This window comes from Fusarium oxysporum, chromosome 3 (assembly GCF_000149955.1).
Source record: "Fusarium oxysporum f. sp. lycopersici 4287 chromosome 3, whole genome shotgun sequence".
Classification (NCBI taxonomy): Eukaryota; Fungi; Ascomycota; class Sordariomycetes; order Hypocreales; family Nectriaceae; genus Fusarium; species Fusarium oxysporum.
This window is the reverse complement of record NC_030988.1, coordinates 1,810,788-1,829,749: the sequence shown is the minus strand read 5'-3', so window position 1 is coordinate 1,829,749 and position 18,962 is coordinate 1,810,788. Positions and strand designations below refer to the sequence as shown.

General features: G+C 50.3%; 6 protein-coding genes across 10 annotated transcripts; 3 read left to right on the top strand and 3 right to left on the bottom strand.

Annotated features, from left to right (window-relative positions):
• The first annotated feature begins 83 nt into the window (after positions 1 to 83).
• Positions 84 to 1,830, top strand: FOXG_16144 (uncharacterized protein). Of its 2 annotated transcripts, XM_018396231.1 has the most exons (4): positions 84 to 147; positions 205 to 394; positions 564 to 600; positions 648 to 1,787. In XM_018396231.1, the coding sequence occupies exons 2-4, from the start codon at positions 326 to 328 to the stop codon at positions 1,340 to 1,342; spliced, it is 801 nt and encodes a 266-aa protein (XP_018256745.1). In that variant the 5' UTR covers positions 84 to 147; positions 205 to 325; the 3' UTR covers positions 1,343 to 1,787. The 2 variants fall into 2 exon arrangements, with proteins under 2 accessions (XP_018256745.1, XP_018256744.1); XM_018396230.1 differs by having other exon boundaries at positions 84 to 394; positions 648 to 1,830.
• Positions 1,831 to 5,395: 3,565 nt separating this feature from the next.
• On the bottom strand, positions 5,396 to 7,785 carry FOXG_16142 (uncharacterized protein). 3 transcript variants are annotated; one of them, XM_018396229.1, is made up of 3 exons: positions 7,307 to 7,785; positions 7,025 to 7,256; positions 5,396 to 6,966 (listed from the first exon to the last, which is right to left on the bottom strand). In XM_018396229.1, the coding sequence occupies exons 2-3, from the start codon at positions 7,038 to 7,040 to the stop codon at positions 6,071 to 6,073; spliced, it is 912 nt and encodes a 303-aa protein (XP_018256743.1). In that variant the 5' UTR covers positions 7,041 to 7,256; positions 7,307 to 7,785; the 3' UTR covers positions 5,396 to 6,070. The 3 variants fall into 3 exon arrangements, with proteins under 3 accessions (XP_018256743.1, XP_018256741.1, XP_018256742.1); XM_018396227.1 differs by having other exon boundaries at positions 7,503 to 7,785; XM_018396228.1 differs by having other exon boundaries at positions 7,025 to 7,785.
• A 385-nt stretch (positions 7,786 to 8,170) lies between these two features.
• On the top strand, positions 8,171 to 10,452 carry FOXG_22339 (uncharacterized protein). The gene is made up of 2 exons (XM_018402745.1): positions 8,171 to 9,606; positions 9,665 to 10,452. Exon 1 carries the CDS (start codon positions 8,964 to 8,966, stop codon positions 9,438 to 9,440), a length of 477 nt encoding a protein of 158 aa, XP_018256739.1. The 5' UTR covers positions 8,171 to 8,963; the 3' UTR covers positions 9,441 to 9,606; positions 9,665 to 10,452.
• FOXG_22340 (uncharacterized protein) lies at positions 8,327 to 8,428 on the bottom strand (the record flags this gene model as incomplete). The annotated part of the gene is made up of 1 exon (XM_018402746.1): positions 8,327 to 8,428. One exon carries the CDS (start codon positions 8,426 to 8,428, stop codon positions 8,327 to 8,329), a length of 102 nt encoding a protein of 33 aa, XP_018256740.1.
• Positions 10,453 to 10,989: 537 nt separating the features above from the next.
• Positions 10,990 to 11,343, top strand: FOXG_22338 (uncharacterized protein). The gene has a single exon (XM_018402744.1). It carries the CDS (start codon positions 11,034 to 11,036, stop codon positions 11,175 to 11,177), a length of 144 nt encoding a protein of 47 aa, XP_018256738.1. The 5' UTR covers positions 10,990 to 11,033; the 3' UTR covers positions 11,178 to 11,343.
• A 2,595-nt stretch (positions 11,344 to 13,938) lies between these two features.
• Positions 13,939 to 14,763, bottom strand: FOXG_22337 (uncharacterized protein). 2 transcript variants are annotated; one of them, XM_018402743.1, is made up of 2 exons: positions 14,654 to 14,736; positions 13,939 to 14,545 (listed from the first exon to the last, which is right to left on the bottom strand). In XM_018402743.1, the coding sequence occupies exons 1-2, from the start codon at positions 14,712 to 14,714 to the stop codon at positions 14,190 to 14,192; spliced, it is 417 nt and encodes a 138-aa protein (XP_018256737.1). In that variant the 5' UTR covers positions 14,715 to 14,736; the 3' UTR covers positions 13,939 to 14,189. The 2 variants fall into 2 exon arrangements, with proteins under 2 accessions (XP_018256737.1, XP_018256736.1); XM_018402742.1 differs by having other exon boundaries at positions 13,939 to 14,763.
• Positions 14,764 to 18,962: the final 4,199 nt, after the last annotated feature.

Below are 18,962 nucleotides of genomic sequence, written 5' to 3'. Positions count from 1 at the left end.
CTTGGCAAATCTCTTATGAACTTCCGGTACCCTGCACGTACTAACCTTATGACTAAGCTAAGTGGGGCGAGTGACTCTCCTAAGGGCTGTGGCACTCAAAGGGATAGCCCAGACGCGAGGAGAGTCGAGACCTCCCAGCACATTGAGGTAAGGTAGGTCGGAAAATATTGGGGAATAACACAAATTGATGTGCCATATCACAAGCTTTGCGTATCACATACCAACGCCACCAGCTCCGGGCTGTTGTATATAATTCTTTGTGCCAGAGGCATTGAGCTAGTCTCTCCCCTTCAAGACATCGCCATCATTGGATGCACAGATTATTATGAGCACCGCTGCTATTATTTCGGACTTTAACGTTTTCGAATGGGACGGAACGCCATTTTCCTCCAAGGTAAGTAGCGGTCGGTATTCGACAGATGCAGGACGACATGAACCCTTGTCGCATTTAGGTAATCTTCCAATCATTGCACAATTTCACCTGTCCGTGTGGCCAAGACACCGGTGCTCTCACAACACCTTGCCACCCCTCATGGCAGTCCAGGTTGACACCTCACTCACAGTCGACATTCGATAATATCCTCAGTCAATTCGAGCAGGGTAAGATGCCCATGGTCTTATCGAATGCAGAGAATGACCTTCTACAGACCCTGTGTTCCTCGATCCCTTGTACCGGGCACCTGGGTATTATCTTCGGCCAATCTCGCCCATCCCCAACATACCCCTCACCCAACCGCGACCAAACCCCTCTTCAAGTCAGCTGCACAAGACAGGAAAAGCCTCCTCTTGTATCACCAATAGTTGTATTGGGAATGATGACCTACCTGCACAGAGCGGAGAGGGGCCGCAGTCGAAGCATTCCATCAAGAACCTCGATTCATCCTGGGCCGACATGAACCAGGCAAAAGTCCTGCCGCCAGCACTTACTGCGGGGCTTTTGGAGCGACGCGACTCGACAACGAGCAATGAAGAGAGTCTTGTGGGCTTGGAAAAAACTCCCACTCAAGTGAAGATGCGCTCGGCATCACGCAGGCCAAAGAAGGTCGTCAAGAAACCCGCACTCCCTGCGCATGTCGTTCAAGCTAGGGAGTGCCATAACAATGTTGAGAAACAGTACCGCACCCGCTTGAAGCAGAAATTCGAGCGACTATTGGCTGTGCTCCAAGCTTCAAAGGCGAAAGACGAGTCCGGCCACGAAGAAGATCCGGAAGCACCGGGCTGTGGTTACAGTCGAGGGGAGGTGTTGGATTTCGCAAGGCAGCGCATCCTCGCCCTCGAGGAGGAGAACAGACATCTGTCTGATCAGATACAGCATCTGGACAGGGGCTTTACGATCGTATAATGACACAAAAGAAGCTGGATGTCGGCAACGACAACATGTACATAGGTAGTGCTATAAGATGTTTGTGGATGTGAGTATGGCAAACCACTCACTTATTATATGTATTTGCTTTGCTTTGCATGAGACACTTTGAGGTCCGTGCGCTCCACTTACCGCAACTGGCGGAACAACTGCTTTGCGGCGTAAAGGTTGTCCTGGTTGCTACATATCTTTGATGCTCGATAACAAGGCTAGCATCATCTGCCGGGCTCAAACTGGAGCCCGTGGAGAGTGCAAGCCTCCATATGCTAATCTTGAGACTAAAAGATACTAAATTCGACTGGAATTGGCAGACTATGATTAAGTTCCCTAGTACATCCGGCAGATAGTAAACTCTTTGTAACTGGTCAATAGAACACAGATTTGGTCCTAGTAGGATATCTAAACATTTTCTATCCGTCCATCATATACATGGATCTGCTGTGGTCTTTCCAGTCTACAAGCGTTGGTAACAAAGTTATGAATACATACAGGGCACGTATCATGTTCTGCAAGGTACCATGCTGCGATACAATCAGAATGAAAAATATGTATGTATGTATGTATATTTTTCGTCCGGGGGGCCGTGAGGCCCGTAAAGTCCCCTATTGGGGCACAGGACCTGCTGAGCTAGAGTTTCTAGTGCTAAAATCTACGTAAAGCATTCGCAAATTACAGAACAGACCAGTATCTAGCATATCATCGGCTCAAAAGCGCGTCCTGTCGAGCCTGTTACCCGTCAGCGGGATGACCAGGTGCGGCTATCATAGCGATAGCCGCTGTATCAGTCAGTCTTTAGTGAGACTGGGGAGAGGCGGCGGCATGACCGCACAAGGCGGCCGAGCCCATGAGAATAAAGAAAAGAAACAAAGAAACAGAAGGGAAAGGAAGATAGAAGGAGAGGAGGAGACGCAAATGCATCTCCTATCTGCCTCGTTTAGTAACTAGTGCATATCCTTTCGAAGAAGGCGCTTGATTTGGTCAACTTGATGTACTTGTCGAAGTTCCTTCCCATTGCGAGGTTGACCGCCGCAGTCGGCGAGGGGACGAGCCTTATTCGACACCGCGCGGTACTTTCCTGTAGTAGAAGACATGGCTAGGTGCTTTGCGTCGTCCGCGCGAGCAAGTCACCCGCGCGTCGTTGTGGTTGAATCATTCGTGGTATGCAGCGAAATCCCCATGGAGGGATCTTGCTGCGAGTAGATGGTGTAGGGCAGCCCGAGGGAGCGAGAGTTCCGGTGGGCAACATATAGTCGCCTTGACATTCAATCTCTTGTATTGCTCGGGAATGGAGATTGTTCACCATATTTCGAAAGCTTCTTTTGGTTTCTGCCTCGCCACCTTTCGCAGGTATGCTAGCGTCTGCTGAGCGCCTTCCGGTTCTGGTAGCGAGGACGCTGCCTTTGCTAGTTTATCGGCTTGTTCGCTGCCGGGAATGTCTGTGTGGCCAGGTATCTAGCGTACTAGACAGACTACAATGTCCCGTGCCGCTGATCCTGGGAGGTTCAGAGCGGCCTTAGGCCCTCCAGTGCTCCTGTAGCTTCAGCGTCAAAGACTTCGGCAGGTCTAAGACGGCCCGAGCCCTCGCAGATGGAGAGGTCCTTCTGGTGAATGGCGAAGCCATAGCTGGCTGCTCCCTCCGAAGACAATAAGCCGTCTGAGTATACGATCTAGGTGGTTAGGTCTACTGTCTCAACCCACTGGAGGAAGGCCTCGGCCGATTGCTCTTTCGGGGCTGTCTGCAGGGGTGTATCTTATCCCTTGCCGAAGCATTTCTGCATGAGGGCTGGTCGTGGACAGGGTGCGAGGAGTTCATTGGTCCTCCGAAGACGGGTTCTAAAGCTGCTCTCTGTTGGAGCTTGGTACTTCCGCTTAATGAGCTGATGGTATGTGGGCTGCCTGGGTGGAAGCGTGCGCTTCGCGAGGGGGTGAGCCTCATCAAGGGATTTAAGCCGGGCGGAGAAACAGTATCGACGTGCTTCAAGAAGCTGAGTGATAGGTGGTATCCCGCTTTCCCGATGGAGGATGGCGACTGGGGTCGTCTTCCAGACAGGGACTATAGCTCGCATAGATTGAACTATAGCCTTGTTCATTCTCTGCAGGAGATGTTGGATACTTGACGGCCGGTCTTTGGACGGTTGGTCCCACCGCGGTTGGGTTGCCCCTGGGTACCATACTTCGGTGCCGTAGCGGACCATTTCTTCGACAGAACGTGATGACGCAGCGGCCGTTTCCTCGACCGTGTCACCGACGCACAGGATGGCTGTGTCATCTGCATAGCCGAACCGGCCTTGAGGGTTGCTCAGTCGGTAGGTGGGCTCTGTATATAACAGAAAGAGGATCGGCGATACCGGCGATCCCCGAGGGAGACCGCACTGGAGAGGAGAGAGCGGGGTGATTATATCTTGGTACCTAACACAAGCAGATCGGTCATCCATAAAGGATCTGGCCCATCGGGCGAGATGTTCGGGCCAGCCCTGTTCCCGAAGTCGCAGAATCAGTCTGTTGCGCAGGACAGTGTCGAACGCGCCTTGGATATCCATCGTGACCAGCGTGGCCACCTTCTTGCGAGCAAATGCCTCCTCAATGTCGTGAACTAGGGCGGCTACGAGGTCTGTTGCAGACCTCTTTGGAAGCGCTCCAGCTTGTTGCGGGTGAAGGACTCCATAGTAAATACATGCCCACGCGAGACGGCGCGCTACTAACAGTTCCAGTCCCTTGCCGAGGCAGGAGAACAGAGAGATGGGCCGTCAGGTCTCTGCGTCCGGGTTTGGCGATCATAACCACCTCGGCCGCTCTGAAAGGCTTTGGGTGGTGGTTTATGGCCAGGCACCCCTCGAAGAGGCGGCGAACGTGTGTTCCGATAATATGCCATACTGCTGTGAGGAGCTTGACTGTGATGTTATCTGCCCCCGGCGATGTATTCCCGGTACAGAGGGTCGCGTCCTGTGCTTCTTCTAGAGAGATTTCCTGCGGGAATGGGATCGTTTTGCGAGGGCTGACTTCGATTCAGGGATTCTGGATATCATCCTCAGCTGTCCGACGCTCTAGAGTTGCTCGCCGGAGCGCGTTGGCCTTGTCGAGCTGGGTTTCGTAGACTATGTCGTCCACTTGGAGTGGAGGCGGTTGGAAGGCTCCTGGCGATCTCAGCCATCGGACGGCCTTGAAAACGGAACTGCTGTCTGAGAAGCTGTTGATCAAGTTCCGCCAATAAAGCCTTTTGGTGCGGCGGACCACATGGTGGAAATCTCGCTTGGTTATTTGAACCTCTTGGTTGAATCCGAGAGGGTACAGCCTTCTGATCGCCCGATACCCGGCAGCAGCAAGGGCGCACTCTTCGGTCCACCACGGAGCGTTGCGTGCTCCCTTCCTCGCAGGCCGGCCCGCTGCCTTTGCTGCTGATTGCAAGAGGCTCACTAGTGTGGATGCGAGCTTGTCTAGTTCTAGTGGGCTTGAGGCGGCGACGGGGATCGCCGTCGATCCCAGCTCTACGATTTCGACGAAGCGCTTGAGCTCGTCGTTCTGGCGATAAAAGTTGACTATTGTTGTATCGTTGACCGTTTTTACCTGTATCGCCAACACCTTCCGTGGCTTCTTTAGCTGTGTCGCCGACAGCTCCTGTGACACTACCGACGGTGTCTCCCAGGCCGCCGGACTTCTTGACTTTGGACTGGGTTGTGTATTCGCTCTTTCCCTCGTCGTGGGAGTCGTCCTCCTCCTCAGGCTTTCCTTGTCCTATAGGCATGATCTTGCCGAGGACATCGCCCGAAGAGCTGACAACATCACCGGTGGTGTTGACGGTGTTGCCCATGAGGTTCTTGAGGTTATAGGTGTCGGCGATCTTGTCAACAATGTTGCCGGCGTCATCTAGGACATCTCCGGCATCATTCAGGACGCCAGCTCCGCTCCTGGGGACTGACTCAAAGTTGACTGCAATCGGGACGATAAGTCCCATATACATCTTAATACTGGGGCCCGACTGGAGTATCACCGCAATGACGATCGCACGCCCCATTATGTAAAATACACAACGTGACAACATCACCACATTCTGGTCAACACTTTGATACACTCACCCCATCGTATTCGTGCGTATCTAACACAACTCAACCAAGAACCTACACACATTCAATGTGGCACATGAGAGAATCAGGGCTCGTGACACTTTTATCTAAGGGAGCGACGAAGGTTAGCCTCCTATACCAATGTTCAATCTGCCGATATCATAGGCAGTAGGATGCTGCCCGATGTTAGTTGTAGTCGTTCACTCTCATCGCGATCCTTGCCTCATTTCTATCCTCATTTCAACACCGTGTGACATTTGCCTGGTCAATTCGTTAGGGCGACATCAGGTAGCAATTTATAACAATCCGGATCGTTTGGGGCTTATTATCACAATATAAATTATGTAAGATATTATGTACCTTTAATTTAACGCGTTTTAATTGGCTGGAGCCCCCTGAAGTGACCGTGGTGGAGGTTTACAACATTAAGGGAAACAAGCGCATTGCCGCCAGTGCTACCATTGCCAGAACTTAAAAAGTCCAGGAAAGCCTAAGAGGGATGGCCTGGACTCTATGCCTGAGGTACCATGGAAAACGAGCATCCAGTGCCAACGGATTTTCCCTTCCAGAGCAGCCATCGGATGGTTTGGAACATTCCATCATGTTCCTGCGCAGTCATTCCCTGTTTCTTGGCGATCCTTCGTTTTCAACTCTTGTCTTGGTCGCCGGCTTGTGTCTCGCCATTCGCATCGGCTTTGAAATCGAGCGGAGTTTCCTGGCTCGACGAGGACACTGTACCATCAGAGGCAGATCCCTTTAGCCGTCGGAGATTTCCACGAAGCTCGAGGTTCTTGCGTTCCAACTCAGCGCGCCCCTGCTCCAGTAATTGTATATGCTTGCGAGCCATTTCCAGAACTTCACCCTTGCTCACACGGCGGTCCGCGTCATTCCCCTCCGAGTCGTCAGTATCGCCATTTCCGTTGTTCGCCGCGCGAAGTTGTTCTGGTAGGACGCTGAGAAGGGATTCGAATTGGGCATTGAGACGATTTCGATACTGCTTCTCGACAAGATTGTGGGAGGCGCGCGTTCGGCGTTCCTTGGGGGTATCGTTTGGCCGGGAATGACTGTTTTTCGAAGTATGAGACGCGCTTCTGAGCTTTGCTTGACGGCTAGAAGCTGTTGATGCTGCAGAAGCCATCGGCGTGGATCCAGACCCAATGCTGGCGCGGCTGTACTGCGGCGTGAAGCTGGGACTGGCAGCGTCCGATACCGAGGGAGCGCCACCAGTATTAGCAAGGGATGTTTCGGAAGACTTTCTGTTATCTCTTTTCTGTCGTCGAGATCGGGCGGTTCGCTTTTGTCGTGAGCTCGAGGTATGGTCATCTTCTTGTGCTCCGTCTAGGCCCGGCTCTGCCCAGGGCTTGCTCGCTACTGTCCCTAGAGAAAATGCGTCTGATTGTTGTCGGTAGGCTGTTGTTCGGTTATAATCGGAGGCAGTTTGAACATCTTGAGACAGGTCTGACGTGGGAAGACCACCATATGTTGGTTGATCTAGACTGAGGTCCCAAGGAATGGGCTCCATGATATCCATTGACGTATCCGCTACATCCATTGAGTTTAGTCACGGCTGCGAGTTCCAAGTAGCTTTGGTGTGACATACAGAAATTTAGTGTCATATCTACATCCAGAATGGGTGATGAGATGCAGTCAGATTCTGGAGAGGAATCGGCTGTGCTCTGGAAAGGCGACTGTGCAGGGCCATCGAAAAAAAGGCCCGGGAAGTCCTTCCCATAGTAGTTTTCGTAAAATGGTGTCTTATTGGAGTAATAGTCGGATCTGGGAATGGGTTGATCCCACACAGGTGGAAATTGACCGATTTCTGACGCCACAGCCTAACAAACGATGAGCATGTTCTTCAATTTGGAATATGACAATGCCCCACGGTTTGTTCCAGGGATCTGGATACTTAATGATGTGCCGCGGAAACTTACGCGAGAGCGCCACAGGGATGCCGGCTTTTGGGGGAATGTGGAGCAGGATGCTGGGGAGAAGGATGTGTTTGGGTAGGCTGATTTGCACGGAGTAGCTGGGGGTAGAACCCCGAGTGGATTCAGTGACAGAGGATCCCTGGTACTTACATTTTCACTTGTGCGACATGACAGGACCAGGTCAAAAGGACATATCGTAGCGTCCATTTTCGTGCGGGAGATAAGGTCAGTGTGACCTCAACAGTGATTTTTGCGCTGTCTAGAGAATGGATTACGTGCGAGATAGCCTGATGGGCGAGAACCATGATTCTTCAGGGACTTGATATAACCTTGGAGTTGAAGTATTTCTGGATGCCGGGAATAACACTGTCCGGCAGCAACTTAATCCTTGATGAAAGTATGGGCTGATTACAACGGCCATTGCCGAGTCACGGGGAATATTATGTAGGCCCAAAATCATCTGATACAATAAGTTGGGATCCCAGCCCGTGGGCGGCCCAGAACGGGATGCTACCCTGTTCTACCCCACTCCGATGTATTTGTAGGGGTTCCGAATCGCACAATCGAACGATGGGCTCAAGTTCTGGACCCTTTCAGCCACGCTTGTTTCAGCCAATCATCAGCATCTGACTGACATCAGAGGTAGATCACGACAGGGGAGCTTTTCCTGTTGAATGATTGATCTCATCGTTTTGAGTTACTCCGAACGCTGATCCATAGTTTTTTGTCCAAGGATCTGAGCCGGTACTTTTGTACGTCATACGATACATATGACCAATGGTTTAAGGGGGGTTGAATCCTGCCTCTAGGTCTAGACTTGGGGAGTTGGCAAGGGAAACCCTGCAGGGACTAAGCTACAGACTTTGTATCTACTATGTACTGTAGGATTTACCGGCAATTCGGCGATAAGGCTTTAAGGGGCGCACGGAGTTTAAAGTCCAGATTGCGGACGACCTCCATGGCGAATTGTCTCTTTAGACGGCATAAGCCTCCAACAGGTCACTTACCCCACTTTGCTTACTAACCCCGCTAGTACCTGCAGGGTACGTGAAGTACCCGTCAAACAGCTTCTTCATTCAACACCAGCAAAATCATCAAAATCCTCATACAAATTGACCCTAACGAGTCTCAAATGAAACGATGAGCTCTCAAAAGATACAAGATTACATAGATGATCGCAGCTTTGATACCCCGCCTTTGAGGGCACCTGATGACCCCACCGGCGTGCCTAATTTTCCGCCCGAAGAGGGTCGCGGTGATGATTTTGAACCTTTCAACCTAGAATATCGTGATTTTAAGATCAACCCTCTGCCCAAGGAACCACTCGAATTATTCCAGCTTTTCGTACCTATTTCCCTTATATAGTCATGGATTGAATACACAAACAGCTGGGTCGCTCACTTGCTTGAAAATGCCGTTACTGACAACTGGAATATCCCCCTTTCTGAACACTCACGCATCGTCGAATGGGAAGGCATCTCCACCGCAACGGCTTATGTATGGCTTGGGGTCCTTATTTACCTAGGAATTCATAGGGAAATATCCCTCAAGGGCCATTGGGAGGCCCCTAGGCTAGGAGATCAGCGACCTCTTCACTCGATCATCAAGTTCATGCCGTTACGGAAGTTCGAGCTGACCACACAGTATTTCCGCACTTTTGACTACACCAAGCTCGATGTGAGGGTTGAGAGCGATCTTCCAAAGACCTTCCAAGCGGCTGAAGAGTGGTCTGAGCATATACAAAGGGTGTCTATCGAGCACTATCTTCCAGGGACTAATCTGACTGTAGATGAGTGCATGGTGCCGTTTACGGGCAGATCAAAAGAGACAACGCTCGTCAAGAGAAAGCCCACGCCAGTGGGGTTCAAAATCTGGGTTATTGCGCAACAGGGCTACTTTCTGCAGTGGCTTTGGCATGTAAAGGCATCACCATATAAGGCTATAACGGTCGAGCTACCTACATCACAACAGCGCGGCAAGAAGGGAAAGCTGCTGACCGTGATCCCTCTCAGCAATACACAGAGCGCTTTAGTTCACCTACTGAAAAGGCTGTCTGTCAACACAGACACAGCACGTCTTCACAGATAACCTCTTCTCGTCACCGCAACTCTTCCGCCTTCTTCGGCGGCTTGGATACGGGGCTACAAGCACGGCACGCCCTAACTGCGGCATCACCACCGAGATGAAGCATATAAAAGATACCACGCCTTTGGTGTATAACGAGGTATATTTAATCCCGACGAAGGATAAACAGGTACAGACAACTTTACCTATATTTTCCTCACTATTTTGTCTCTTTCCGTTCCCCTAAGGTCCTTCAAATCGATTGGCAAGATAGCTCTGTGGTGCTATCCCTTTCAACTGTGCACAGCAAAGGCCCTCACGAGCGCACACCAAAAGAGAGGAAATTGCCCGCCAAAAGAGGCGCAACGCCTGCAGCAGGTCTTCAATTGAAATCAGTCCAAGATAATCCCTATTCCTACTGTTGCCGCTCAGTATAACGATGAAATGAATCACGTGGACCGCGGCGGTCAGATAAGGTCCTATACAACATACCAGCATCGTTTCCGGCGCGGTCCTTGGCAGGCATTGCTTTGGTCTTTCCTCCTTGAAGTCGCACTTGCGAATAGCTTCATTTTACAGAAGAAAACGCGGCAGCCTCATTGGAAGCCCTATACCACGCTTCAAGCTTGGAAAGAGGCTATTTACAATGCCATTTTCAACAAATGCGCAACTGAAAGTCACACAAGGGAAGAGAGGCCGCACAGGGAAGGAGGAAGATATCGAGGATACAGAAGCACGGCAAATTCACCTACAAAGAGATATCAATCATGTGTATAGAGGTAAATATTCCGACTGCCTAGCTTCTAAAGGCTGCCGGCAAGGACAGCCTCGATCCTTCACAAGAAGGAAGGAAAAAGGAGGTTATCTACAGCCGATATCAGGAAATCAGCGGCGGTCGCAGACCCGATACGGCTGCAAAGTATGTGAGGTAGCTATTTGTAACACAGCGACCTGCTGGTACTTCTATCACACGCAAAATTAGGTGTGTGTGGATGTATCTTGAGTTGCGCTAATTTTGATTGGCTCTAGACCCCTGTCGTGACCACTTTGGAGGCTTATGCCGCTCAAAGAGATAGATATTTTCCTAAGGTGATTCTGGTATTCGAACGTGAGCCTCGGATTAATCCTCTCGGGTTCAGCTGATAAATTGGCTAAGCATGATCACTGTACAGTATTGAGCACTTGCACCTTCCTCTCCAACAATAACTCTCGTTTAGGAGCGCAGCCCATATATCATTCTTGAGTAGAAGTGTGTATCTCGATGTACTTACCTGATTGATGCAAGCGACAGAACTTATAACTCGCACTGTTGGTCTGTCTCCATTTCCCCACATTCGCGCCTTGGACTCCACACAGCAGCGGTACTTCTAAGTACTTCATTTGCTAAGCCAGAAATTGCTTACGCACCCATAAGGCGGCCAAATTCTGACAGAACATCTGCTTATCAGGTAGAGCCATGTACCCAGATGGCCCCACCCTAGACTTTACAAAGAGCATGTTTTTGTGGACCGGAAGGTGCTAGTGCTCAATACTGTACCTTGCTTTTCGATACTGTCTCTCCACCAAGTTCGAACGAACGTCTGGCCGCAGTTGAAACTGACTTCCCACAGGCATGTGATGTTCTATACCCATAGCAGTCCAGAAGTTACCCATGAGCCTCGCGCTATGAAGGCTCAGAGGCTTCGTGCGGACGGCCTCCTCAGCGTCATGGAGGCCTCTATTTTCTACCAGTCAGTGCCGAGACCCGCTCCTTGTTGGTAGCGAACGTGATCTCTCCAGGATTGGGTCCGGGGCCGTTACAGATTTCCTGCAGGTCAGCCCGTTGATCTGGACTGATTTGTCTGTTAAATTTCATTACCTGCGATCGTGTCTTTAGATGCCTAGGTAGTGGTCATACTAAATGTCATCGCGTCATCGGACTCGTAGTGGCTGCTACTAGGCTCCTCCAAGGCTTAACCCGACCCAGAACCACCTGACCTCACCTCAGGTGATGTGATCAAGCCAAAGAGAACTCTGAACATTCGTAGGAATAAGCACCAAAATCATAATATCGGGAAAAGGCGGCAAGTAATGCTAGAACAATGTATCAGACCACCGATATTTCGACTAACAACTAACTACCTACATTCTCGCCCGATCCCCAATCAAAAAACGGGCAATAAGTGCCTGAGCCATGGTTCCATGATTTTTGACTTCTTCGTTATGTGGCTCAGTTTGCCATGGTGCGTCGTTTATGGCGGAAACTTACGATCAAATATCTGAGAAATCAGTAATATAAGTCGCAACTGGTCCATTAGATACAACAAGAGAACAACGCGAAGTATAGCCTTTATATTTCACCACATTTTACTGAGAATTACTCTATTTCAACAGAAAGTCCCTATCAAAAGATCATTCATGCCTTATCTTCCTCCAGGTAATTCAACCAGTCACCGCAATGCCTTCGTCTCAGGTACGCCTGTAGCATTCGTTGGGGTGATAGGCAGCATTATTGGTCTATTATTAATAGTTATTATTTTGTACGCCCATCTTTCAAAGTTTTGTGGTTAATATTCATATTAATAATGCTAGCTTTATCGTAAAATCACGATATCCTCTACATCTAAAGATCCTCAACAACGCAAGCCCTTCAGAAAAATACAGAATAGTGAAAGGGTCCAAAAAGCAGGCGACATGGACTGTAACGCAGCCTAGTTCAGTTGACGTCTGGTGAGTACCAATTTGAGAGGAGGGATTTTCCTACTCGTACTAATGTCAGTATAGTGCAATATGCATCGAAGTTCTTAGGGACCAAGATAATGTCCGACGATTGAAATGTAAACATGTCTTCCATACTGGTTGCATCGACTCCTGGTTCCAGAGACACCATGTCGATTGCCCATTATGCAAGTCAATATTCATTCCAGACAGGTGCTGCGATCCTGAAGACGTTCCTTAGGCGGGGTTTCATCAGCGACGGATGATTTATGCAGGTGTTAGGGTTCTAGTGATCGAACCTTTGAGTGGTCGTGCAAAGCCTGAAAAATACTTGACAAGGGGTTTCTTCTTTTGCAATCCGCTCCCTCTCCTACGCGAGGGACGTATATTTCATTACTCTTTAGTATATGAGGGTATTGATACGTAGGGTATGAGTCTTACTTACCAGTGTTATAATTCTCTTAATCACAGAAGTAATCTAAATCTAAGACTGTAAGCTGAAGCTTATACTTTTATCATGGTTGTATCTTTGCCCAGGATGCGCTTTTGATCAGGGCGTTAAGTATGGGACTCATAGTGTGCGCATCAACAAATTCAACCAGTAAATAATGAGAATCATAAGAGCTTCCATTTCAGGCTGACAACCTCTGTGTTGCATCCATGTCTACACATACCAACCTTCAGGTGTGGCCATTACAGAACAGGTGTATGTGGCTTTGGTCGTCAAGACCATATTTTAAAGCCTGTTTGCGCAAGGGACACGGCAGCTCACTCACGATCAACGCCTTCCAGGCCGTATACTTATTACCGCCGGCTTCAATTATAATGACATATCCCAGTGGTTAGGGATAACCTCAAGGCAGGTTCAGCTGGTTGTAATTTCTCTTTTCACTACGCCTAAACGCCGGTCGGGTGGCCTAAGTTGCTAAGAGACGCCAAGGCCAAGCCCTCCCTTCCTTCTTTGCTAGCGGACTAAAAAAGCCTAGGTTTAAATGATCGAATTCGTACGCGCCTCGAAGACCAATTGCCGTATGTCCTATCGAAGGATCTTTCAAGCCCTCAGTTTGGACCGCTCTGGGTACGCTATCCGCTATGCCCCAGGTGCACTGGCTTGAACAGATATGCATGCTTCGAGCCACGGATCACACGCTGAGAGTCATATCGGCTGTTCCATTCATCAAGGGAAGTCTATTCTATCCTTAACGAGGCCTGGGCTACAGCTGGAAAGTCCACGAACATGGGTAACGCGAAGGCCCGACCAAGAGCTCGATCCAACCAGCATCATTGAGCGTGAATGACAAGGTCGCTGAAAAGTTCCCAGAGAAGATGCCATAGGATAGATCGCGTGAGGTTATCAATAATCCTTGGGATAGTATTGGCCGGCCTTCTAGCGTGCGACCTTGCCTATCTCAGTTCTGCATGTAACTTAACTCGGAATGCATACCTGCGATGTTGACGGGAAGTTCAATTGGCAGGGTTTAAATGAATTGACGAGTGCAGCGGTCGGTCCGCAATTGTGAATGTTTTGGCACCCTACTTCCTCAGAGAAGAGGATAGTCGGTTGGCTAAGTCAAGCTGTTGACTGCCCTTGGTTTAGACCTTAGGGCTAGAAGAGGCAGGTGCTATGATAATATGTAGCGTTCCAAGGCATTGGCTTATTATTGTAGCAGTGTGTCTGGACCTCCTGATTATAACTTTGTAGCATTATTTGCTAGCATAATAAAAGAATCGTCCTGATCATATCGCAAGCTGCGCAGAGGGTGAGATTCAATTGTGAGACGGTTTAACCAAGGAGCAAAACCTCTTTCAGACTTCAACAACTAAAGCCATGCATTTATTTCGCGATAGAGTCATTCGTCAATTGACTCTGTGCTTACATCACATACAACAGTTAAGGCCATTTAACATAGGTTTCACCACAGCTTGGACACACTGCGTAGGTATATGCAGATGTATATAATGCTACATTACCAGCTGAGGCAAACAATGTGCACGGCGCTTACTCTGTCGCTAACAATGACATGCGCCTTGAATGTGACATATGTCATCGAAATATACATCAAGCTCAGCATGGGATCACCCCTTTTCTACCAACATCAGAATCCAAGGCATAATCCCAAACAATATCAAATTGAACAAATACAGCGCTCGAGCTGCTTCAGTCCACACCTCCTCACTCTCTTTTGCAGGACCACGACGTCCCGCAACTCTGCGCCCCATGAATTCCATGCAAACCATAAATCCCAACCCAAACAGTCCAACTGCCATTCTTACACGTGCTCTAGCGGGGACCTTATAGCGGTTTACTAGCCAATTCGCCCAAGCAATAACAGCGATAAACATAAGTGGTGCCTCAATAATTTCGGCATGTGGCAGAGGGAGATTGAATTTGGGGATGACGTATAGATGGCGGATGGTACCAAAGAAGAAGCCTGTGGAGAAGACAACGCCGAAATAAGTAAATGCCAGGCGACTTATAGTAGAGAGGGGAAGATTGGAGACATTTTTGGCGCGTGGAGTTTTAATGTTCGGCGCCATACTTTTCGGAGATGAGTGAATGTTTAAATACCGACTAGAGTTTGGTATTGCTATACAAAGCATGACATACAAGCCCACTTAGAAGTTAGGAAGGAGGGCATGAGTTATTCTGCCGACAGGATATGCCAAGTTATAGATTGAGGCATGATCTGACTGCATCACATGGGGTCCACCGCGAGACGGACCCACTCGATTCCACAGCGCCCCCTTTGCTTCCTCCGTGATGGCACGGACCGCAGACATTTATCGAAATAAACGTAGAAGCCCAGACCAGACGTAGACAGATTATACACGACGAACTAGTCACTCTACAAGCCTACACAGATGGGAGCGCTATCCATGGTCATATTGGAGCTGCCGCAGTCTGCACCACCAATGGGGAGATTCGAAGCGTATACATAGGTCTGTCATTGGCATTGTGCGGTTGCGTGCATACATAACATGCAACGCAGCAGTTCCTGGCGGTGACCACGTTGCTGAAAGCCTGAATGTTTTATTCATAGATGCACCGCGGTTAGGGAAGCCTCGTGGGTCATTTTCATTCTTCCTGAGATCATGATGATAAAAGTGTGGCTTGCATTTCAGTCAACGAGTACACGCTTCAAGCTTTTCCTCACCTCTACTGCACTCTGAATAATTCGTCTCAATCTTTTATATATCCTTCAATATATACTGAGTTTATAGGCTATTTTTTTTTCAGCCTTGATGGAGGTAAATAACGAATATAATAATGGCAAGGTTGCACAATAAAAGGGCTGAAATTGAAGCCGCGATATTTATCAGCTGGATAATCATCGGCTCCGGCAGGCTCCTTGGAGTCCGTGCAGGGGCCTTCGTGTTGCTTATAGAAGCTCTTCTCATCATAGGAATCGACCTCTTGTATTTGATCGAGATCTGAAGATATATTTATGGTTTGAGTTGCCATAAATTGTATAACGTACATGATAAGCGAGTGCCTCAGTCAAGCGAGTGTCTCACTATACTGTGCTACCTAAAAACAGCTTACCCTATAACACTTTTTTAGCTAAAATAAATAATAGAAAACACCTTCCTTTGTCATCACACTTTCTTGGCATACAAGTGTTAAGAAAGTGGCCCTTGCCTGCACCAAGATCCTTAACAAGCGCACAACAAACGACCCAACCTGCTCTTCGCGCAGCCGCAAGCCGCGGCGATGGCCTCGTCCATGACGAGCCCGCCCGCTGTCTCGGATCGCTTTGATCTTGGGATCCACACTCCCGCCAATCTAAACCGAGAAGCCCGTGCAGCTCTCCTGCAAAACAGCCCTGCAATCGTCAACGGTCCCGTTGGTGTTTCACCCGGCCTCGGGCGGACGGCGCAGACACCGTCCTCACCACTCAACGCCGCCACCACTGCTGCAGCTGCGGAAGGAGCTGAGCGTGCCAACCCCACATCGATCTATGATCAGCCAATCTCTATTATCAAATCGGCCAATGACCTCGCCCGCGAGCGCGTGGAAGAGTACAACGCCAAGCTGATGGTTTTCCAGGCCTTCTGCGCCAAGTTTGAAGAAGCCGCTCAGCAATTCACCGCTGGACCGCAGCGACGTTTCGCTCGGCAATTCGCCGACAGCTTCCTCGGCATTTGGAAACAAGAGCTTTCCGGCGATGCACCAGCTTCTAAGCCTACCTACAGCAGCGTCGCCGCCTCGCTCCCCACTGACCACGCCCGCCCAACTCCCCAACATCAACAACAACAACACCGACAATCTGACCCACTTCATCGCCAAGGGCAACAATCGACCATCGCTCCACCCCGACAAGACCTCCGTGTCTTCATCCGTCTAGAAGCCGGAGCTCCGGCCAGGACCCATAGTGGCTATGCAATCCGGACCCTGATCCGGGAAAAACTCGGCGCCGTCTCAGACAAGATCCGACAGGTGTTTGAAGTCAGATCAGGATGGGCCATCCTGGCTGCCGACCTCGAAACGCGCGACTTTCTCGTAGAGAAGCGGGCCGAGTGGGCGGCTGAGCTGGGAGCTATGGCAGTAGAAACGAACAAGGAATGGCACACTTATGTGGTCTCAGACTTTCCCAGAAGACTGACTGACTTTCGCGGCAATGAGGTGGATAGTGACAGCGTTGTCAGCGATGAGATAGAAATCCAGACAGGGCTCAAGCCCGTTGATATACGTACTGGGAGACAATTCTCGGATAATCCCTTGACCAAGACTCTACTTGTGTCCTTTCTCAAGCCCACCAAGAGATTCTGGTCCCTCTTTGGCAGCCGTGCAGCCAGACTCATAGACAAAACCGTCCAACCTAAACAGTGCAAAACGTGCTGGGACTACCACTTTGCCCGCAACTGCCGTAGACAGCCAGTCTGCCGACGTTGTGGCATGACTGACCATATCGCAGACGGCTGTGCTGCACCAGAACAGTGCGTCAACTGCTTAGGGCCCCACGAGGCCAGCCTTAGTAAGTGCCCAGCTCGGCCGAAGAAAGTACGCGGCGTCCTTCGCCGGCTTACCAAAGAACAACGAGAACACGTCCGAATGGTGGGCGCGGAAACATACCGGCAACGATATTCAGAAACACAACTAGAGACGCATATGGAAACCCAACAAGGAGCGGCTGAGCTGCGAAAGGGGCGACATCCGGACTAGATGAACAGCCAGACGCTCACGCTCCGAGTCCAGCTGCGTCGGGAGCACCCTCGTGCATCATGGTGGCCACAGCTCCCCGGGCTACCTACGAAGCAGAGGAGGAGCCTGAGCATCATGGACTAAAGCTCACCGAAGAAGAAGCGTCGTATAATCCTGACAAGCCGTACTCATGACTATGACCAGGAATAGGTACTCGCAGACACGAAAGAACGATAAGAAGCCACTCAAGGTCTTCCAGGCCAACGTCGGCAAGATCCCACCAGCCCACGACTGCGCCCTGGCGCTAGCCGACTCGGAACGATATGACATTGCACTCCTGCAGGAGCCGTGGACAGCTCATACTAAAGCCCGCTGCCTAACCAAGACACATCCTGCGTACGACACGTTCACGCCAGTCGACATGTGGAACAGCAACGACACTCGGCCTAGAGTGATGACATATGTTCGACGAGACCCAAGACTTCTGGCTGACCAGATTCGCCCCTTTGAGACACGTGACATTCTTTGGATCACAGTCAACGGCATGACGATAGTCAACTTTTATCGCCAGAACGACGAGAAGGACGCCTTGAACACGCTACTTCGATGGCCTGTGCCGGAGCGCTGCCTCGTCGCTGGCGATTTCAATGCCAGACACCATAGTTGGCAGACGGGCCAAGCTACGAATCGCGGCCAAGAAATTGCAGACTGGACGTCAGAGAACGACCCTCAACCTTCTCAATACTCTAGACATACCGACAAATCCGCACGGCAACACAATCGATCTTGCATTCACCAACCTGCCGCTGGCCGAAGCTACTGTCGAGGACCACCTCGCCACTAGCTCCGACCATTTCACACTCAGCTTGACCTTCCCTGATATTAGATCGACTCCGATGCAGCCGGCCAAGATTCGAGTGACGACGGAAGACGAGCTCAAACGATTCGTCGAGATCGTAGAACTTGGAGCCACGGAAATCCCCCTGTCACATTCGACCCCTGCGGAACTAGACGAGCTTGCGTCGGCACTCGTAAATCTACTAACATCAGCAGCAAAAGCATCTGGCCGGCCTGCACGCAAAGGTGGACGTCCAGCTCCCTGGTGGACGGAGGAGTGCGCCGACGCCGCGGCTACTTTTCGAGCCATCAGACGTAGCTACCCTCTGGGCTTCAACCAAGATGTCCAGATGGCCAAGAGAGACTTTCACCGTGTAGTCCGTCGTGCTAAAAGGAAGTATTGGCGGAACCTCATCGATAGCTTCTCCAGCAGCAGCGCTGTTTTCAAAGCTGTCCGGTGGCTGAAATCCCCTGGAGCCTTTCAGCCTCCACCGCTACAAGTCGACAATGTTGTCTATGAGACCCAGATAGACAAAGCCAATGCACTCCGACAGGCTACGTTAGAACGAAGAACTGCAGAGGACGACATTGCAAACCCTTGGACGCCTGTCACTCCTCGTAGACCGATACCGTTCCCTTCAGAGATCTCCATGGAAGAGGCGCAGTACGCAACCCTAAGCACAGGCAACACGTCCCCGGGATCGGACAACATCACAGTCAAACTTCTCGAGGCAGTATGGCATATCATCGGGACACACGTCCGCCGTCTCTTCGCAAGATGCCTTGCAACAGGCCATCATCCAAAAGTATTCAAGGAGGCGGAGGTGGTCATGATCGCAAAACCGGGGCGCAGAGACCTCACAGAGCCA

Excerpts from the sequence above, each read along its gene's own strand:
- FOXG_22337 (XM_018402742.1), bottom strand. The coding sequence starts at position 14,714 with ATGCTTTGTATAGCAATACCAAACTCTAGTCGGTATTTAAACATTCAC.
- FOXG_22338 (XM_018402744.1), top strand. The coding sequence starts at position 11,034 with ATGTTCTATACCCATAGCAGTCCAGAAGTTACCCATGAGCCTCGCGCT.
- FOXG_16144 (XM_018396230.1), top strand. The coding sequence starts at position 326 with ATGAGCACCGCTGCTATTATTTCGGACTTTAACGTTTTCGAATGGGAC. Across the intron at positions 395-563 it reads GAACGCCATTTTCCTCCAAG|TCGACATTCGATAATATCCT; the intron begins GTAAGTAGCGGT and ends CCTCACTCACAG. Across the intron at positions 601-647 it reads CCTCAGTCAATTCGAGCAGG|ACCCTGTGTTCCTCGATCCC; the intron begins GTAAGATGCCCA and ends GACCTTCTACAG.
- FOXG_22339 (XM_018402745.1), top strand. The coding sequence starts at position 8,964 with ATGCCGTTACGGAAGTTCGAGCTGACCACACAGTATTTCCGCACTTTT.
- FOXG_16142 (XM_018396227.1), bottom strand. The coding sequence starts at position 7,559 with ATGGACGCTACGATATGTCCTTTTGACCTGGTCCTGTCATGTCGCACA. Across the intron at positions 7,257-7,502 it reads CATGTCGCACAAGTGAAAAT|GCTGTGGCGTCAGAAATCGG; the intron begins GTAAGTACCAGG and ends ATCGTTTGTTAG. Across the intron at positions 6,967-7,024 it reads AGATATGACACTAAATTTCT|CGGATACGTCAATGGATATC; the intron begins GTATGTCACACC and ends CAATGGATGTAG.